This window comes from Solanum dulcamara, chromosome 5 (genome assembly GCF_947179165.1).
Source record: "Solanum dulcamara chromosome 5, daSolDulc1.2, whole genome shotgun sequence".
Taxonomy (NCBI): Eukaryota; Viridiplantae; Streptophyta; class Magnoliopsida; order Solanales; family Solanaceae; genus Solanum; species Solanum dulcamara.
In genome coordinates this window covers 67,947,290-67,952,172 of record NC_077241.1, presented here as the reverse complement: position 1 = coordinate 67,952,172, position 4,883 = coordinate 67,947,290, and the positions used below count along the sequence as shown (strand labels likewise).

The window sequence follows — 4,883 nt, the reverse complement described above, 5'->3', positions numbered from 1 at the left end:
GCACCACCTCCGAATGGGCCATACAAAGCGCGATCCGAATTTAGTCGGAGCCCACAAGCTCCAGACACCGGTAGAAGACCCTAAAAAAAATAAGAAATACTCGTAATTTGATTATCTGAATAAAATTTAAAGCTAAATTTAATGGACTATGGATCAATGTGTTAAAGCCAAGTTCTTATGAATGATAAACCTCATATTTGATAAATATAGCGTCCAAAGTTTTAAAGTAATCTTCCAAAGAAGTTCCTCTCCTCTCCTCACCTTGAAAACGATTGAAGAATGGTCAATAACGGGTGACACTAAAACTAAAAACTGAAAAACATTTTGAAGAAAGAAAATACCTCATTCGTTTCAATTTACATCACATATTTTGAATTTAAAGGATAAAATAATTTTTTGTTTATTTGCGATTTTTTTTCACTTGCCATATAATTATTTTGAATAATCAACTATATTGTGACTTAAAAATTAAATATAAAAAAAAATAAAAAAATTATTTTTGAATTATACGATCAAACTATCAAACTAAAAAAATTGACTCTGGGAATTCGAGGTACCACATAAATTAGACCAAGGAGAGAAGGAGTAATGGCAATTGGCAAAGACTTGAAGTCGTCTCCCTGCAGCATTGAGCTCTTCTACTTAATTTGTTCCAACTCAAGTAATATAAATAGTTGGTTGATCGATCCTATGATAAATTAAATGAGTGAAGAAGCAGAACACATAACAAAAACAAAATTCTATTTTGAGATTCATTCAATGGCTTGGATGAATAAACTTATTTTCTTTTTGGTGTATTTTGGTCATGACCTAATACTGCCTATTCTTGGAAAAGAGCTCCAAGTACCACCCCATTATCAGGTGGTTAATGTCAGTTCGTTGATACCAAAATCATACTGCGAGAAGTCTACCTCAGGTAAAAGAATCTCTATCTACACTAAATTATTCTTTAATTAGATTTCTAGAACATTCTTTAACTCTTATCTGTAACAAGCAAACACAAATCTAAGATTTCTAGAACATATGAGTAAAGAAAAAAAATGTATTTATTGATCCATAGTCCTTCAAATAAATAACTCTACCTTCAACCAAATGTATTATTTAAAAAGAATGTTAGTGTTTGACTAATTTTTATTAAAAAGTGCTAAACTGTCAAATTATGAAAAAGAACAAATATCAATGGACTTTTATTTTATTAGAGAAATTATTTTTAAAATCTATTATGAAAGAATTTAATTAAAATTTGTAGTTTTATTTAATTAAAACAAAAGGACACATATTAAAATGTTTAAATCAGTATAATACATAGATAAATCAAAGAAAATATAAAATATTGATATAATATTAACATGATGATTTAAATATAAAAATTTGTAGACTACGCTTTAGACGAAATGCATAATTAAAAAAGAGATAATTGTCAAATACACATCTGAACTATCCCTCTTTTTTTATTTTCATACCTAAACTATTGGGAGTGTGAGTTTTATACTTAAAATATCACTAATTAATTTGAGAAACACACCTCTCTCTTTTATTTCACTCTCATCATGCTGCACTACAATTTCTCTTTCATTTAATTTTTTTTTCACTTCACACTCCACATGGACAAAACATTTCACTTTAACAAAAATTAAATAAATTAGTTAAAATTAAATATTAAAGTATTGTTATTTTCCGCCCAACAAAAATTATAAAATAAAATATAGAATATTTTTCTTACCCCCACTCCACCATTTTCCCTCACCTTCCCCCCCCCCCCCCCCCACTTTTTATTTTTATTTTTATTTATTAAATTTCTTTTATAAAAGTTTTTAAAAAGTTTCTTACTTCAACCCCCCTCCCCCTCCCTTCAAGAGATATTTTTATTTTGTTTTTTTAAAAAAAATTCATCCCGCCCCAACTAACTCTTTGCTTTTAAATTTTTTTCTCGTTTTATATTAGATATGTACATATGATTTTAGGAAAGTATATGTACATATCTAACACAAAATAAAAAAATATATAAAAAATAAAATAAATTAAGAGCGGAGGGTTCGACGGGGTGGGTATAATTTTATTTTTTTAAAAAATAAAAATAATAGCATTTTTAGCAAGGAGTGGGGGAGGGGGTGAAGTATGAATTTTTTAAAAATATTTTTTAAAAGAAATTTTAAAATTTTTAAAAAAATAAAAGGACGAGGATTGTTTAGGGGGGGGGGGGGGGGTCGGTGATGGAGTGCGTGAGCAAAATATTTTAAATTTTATTTTTTTTAAAAAAATAATTGCTATTTTTTAAAAATAATTTCTTTTTTGGGGATAGAAATACTTTAGTCTTTAACTTTTAACTAATATTAGTAGTTTATTTTATTTTTGTCAAGGTGGAATATTTTATTCACGTGGCAAAGTTTTTTTTAAAATTAGATAGAGTAGAGAGAATGTATTACACACACTATTGAAGTGTGTTTCTCAAACTAATAATTGATAGTTTATGTATGCAATTCACACTTCTAATAATTTAGGTATAAAACTCAAAAAAAGGATAGTGTTTTTGACACTTATCTCATTAAAAAATCAAAAAGGTTGTTAGTTGCTATACATAGTAATTAAAAAATTATTTTATATTTAAAAATTAATGAATTTCTAAGGGATATACTTGATAAATTAAATATGTATTTATGGTAGGAATATTTTTTTCTTCTCCTTATGGACTCTTTGGTCATCAACTCTCTAGAACTTCGTAATATATTTATGTGTGTATTATGAGATTATTGGGTTGAAGGCTCACTTAGCTAGCGAGAGTAATTAAGCTCGTGTGTGCTTGTAATGACCTAGACAAAATTTTCATCCAGAAAATTATAATTAAAATAAAAATAAACACATTAAAGATCAATAAAATTCAATATCTAAAACATGTATATGAAAAAAAACGTGTTATATTAATTAAGACATGGAGTAGTTTTTTATTATTCATTTTTGCAATCCAATTGTATATTCTCTTTTTGACCCCTGCAAAAATTTACGTATTTGCTATTTCACATTTATCATCTTTTGCTTATGGGTCCAGCAATCGGATCGCAGAAATTGGAAATCGTGTCAAGACATGGACCTTGCTTTCCAAATGCTAAAACTCCAACATCCGATTCCGAGCAACTTATGAATTGGGATCAAGTTAGAGTTCGTTCGATCAATAAAAAACTTAAAAAACCACTTGAAGGTAAGTATGATAACGGTGATTATACTGTAAAGATAGGTCTTGGCACACCGCGACAAGACTTTTACTTAATGTTCGATACTGGTAGCACAAAGACTTGGGTGCGTTGCAAGTCCTGCACCAAAGGCTGCAAATCAGTCGCTCCTCTCTATGATCCTTCAAAATCATCGACATATATAAATAATACAGATGGGTGCAACGGTCCATTTAATGTGAATTATATCGATAATTCGTCTATAAAAGGCATTTGGGGATGTGATACTTTTACCGGAGATAATAAGGGTCTTGCTACAATAATGAAATTTCAATTTGGTTGTAGCCAAGAAATTAACGGTGACTTTGATGATATATCTGGAATACTTGGACTTGGTAAAGGAGAGTTCTCTGTAACGTCTCAAATTGCTTCAACAATGGAAATGTTCAGTTATTATATCCCATCAAGAAGTAGCCTCACGGGAAATTTATATTTTGGGAATGAAGCCAAGGAAATATCTAACGCTTGTTCATCAAATAAATTTACACCGTTGGTAGAAGGGAAATATCCAGAAAACTACTATGTTGATCTAGTCGGTATAAGTGTAGCTGGAAAGAAACTCAACGTATCGTCGACAACATTTACTTCTCTAGGAACAATTATAGACAGTGGAACGGTCATTACTCGATTGCCACAAGTGGTATATTCTGCACTTCGTGATGCATTTAGACAGTACATGTTGAGTTATACATTATTAGACGAAGTCGATGAGCTCATGGACACTTGCTACAGCTTAGAGGGAATCGAATTAATTGCGTTACCAGAGATTAAATTCCATTTTGGAAAAGAAAGTATTATTGATGTGACTTTGACAAAGGAGGGAACTCTATGGACTCCACATGATAGTAATGGATCAATAATGTGTTTGGCTTTTGCTTCAACAAAGGATTTCACCATTATTGGTAGCGTTCAACAACGTGGGTTGAATGTGATTTATGATTTGAAAGGTGAAAGAATTGGATTTGGCACCAACTGTCCAACTAAATGATCAGAGCCAGAGCCATATTTTGTATTTTCATATTTCATTGTTTTTATTGTTACAATAAATTTTGTAATCCTTTTTAATTGTTACTTGTTTTATATAATAATAGAAACGTAATTAAGCAACTTGTGATTACTATTTTTTGTTATATAAATAGAGGGACTGTTTTTTTATTTATTTGGTACCAAGGAAAATGTTTTCTTGAAAAGTAAGTCAGTTTCTTAATTACATATTTTCTATTTTTCGGTATGCAAGAAAAAATATATTATCTTTAAAGTATTTATATGTAAAATATATAGGAAAGCACTATGAAGATGGGATGACTTGGGGTGAGCAGTGGCGAGGTGAGTTCTCAAGGGCAGGAAAGAGACAATGAGCTTTGAATGTCAATTAGGTTGAAAAAAATTAAACTATTGATCACATGTCGATAATTAAGATTTTTTTTTTAGAATAAGTTTGAACGAAGATTCGAACAAAAATCAATCACTTCAGCCGATTTTTAAAATTATTTTAAATAATAAATAGATTGCCTCAGTCGATTTTTCTATTTCCCTAATTTTGAAGCTAAAATACCAATCACGTCGGTCGTTTTTCCTATTTCCCGAATTTTGGCGCCAAAGAAAACGGCTAAACTCGATCGGTTTCTTCATAGATATTTTTTGGAAAAAAAACCC

At 29.9% G+C, this 4,883-nt stretch overlaps 1 protein-coding gene across 1 annotated transcript; it reads left to right on the top strand.

Moving 5' to 3' along the window:
- Positions 1–597: 597 nt before the first annotated feature.
- LOC129889458 (aspartyl protease AED1-like) lies at positions 598–4,334 on the top strand. Its single transcript, XM_055964753.1, has 2 exons — positions 598–916; positions 3,047–4,334. The coding sequence occupies exons 1-2, from the start codon at positions 703–705 to the stop codon at positions 4,213–4,215; spliced, it is 1,383 nt and encodes a 460-aa protein (XP_055820728.1). The 5' UTR covers positions 598–702; the 3' UTR covers positions 4,216–4,334.
- Positions 4,335–4,883: the final 549 nt, after the last annotated feature.

Coding starts and splice junctions, on each gene's coding strand:
- LOC129889458 (XM_055964753.1), top strand. CDS start 703: ATGAGTGAAGAAGCAGAACACATAACAAAAACAAAATTCTATTTTGAG. Junction 917..3,046: donor CTGCGAGAAGTCTACCTCAG/GTAAAAGAATCT, acceptor TTATGGGTCCAG/CAATCGGATCGCAGAAATTG.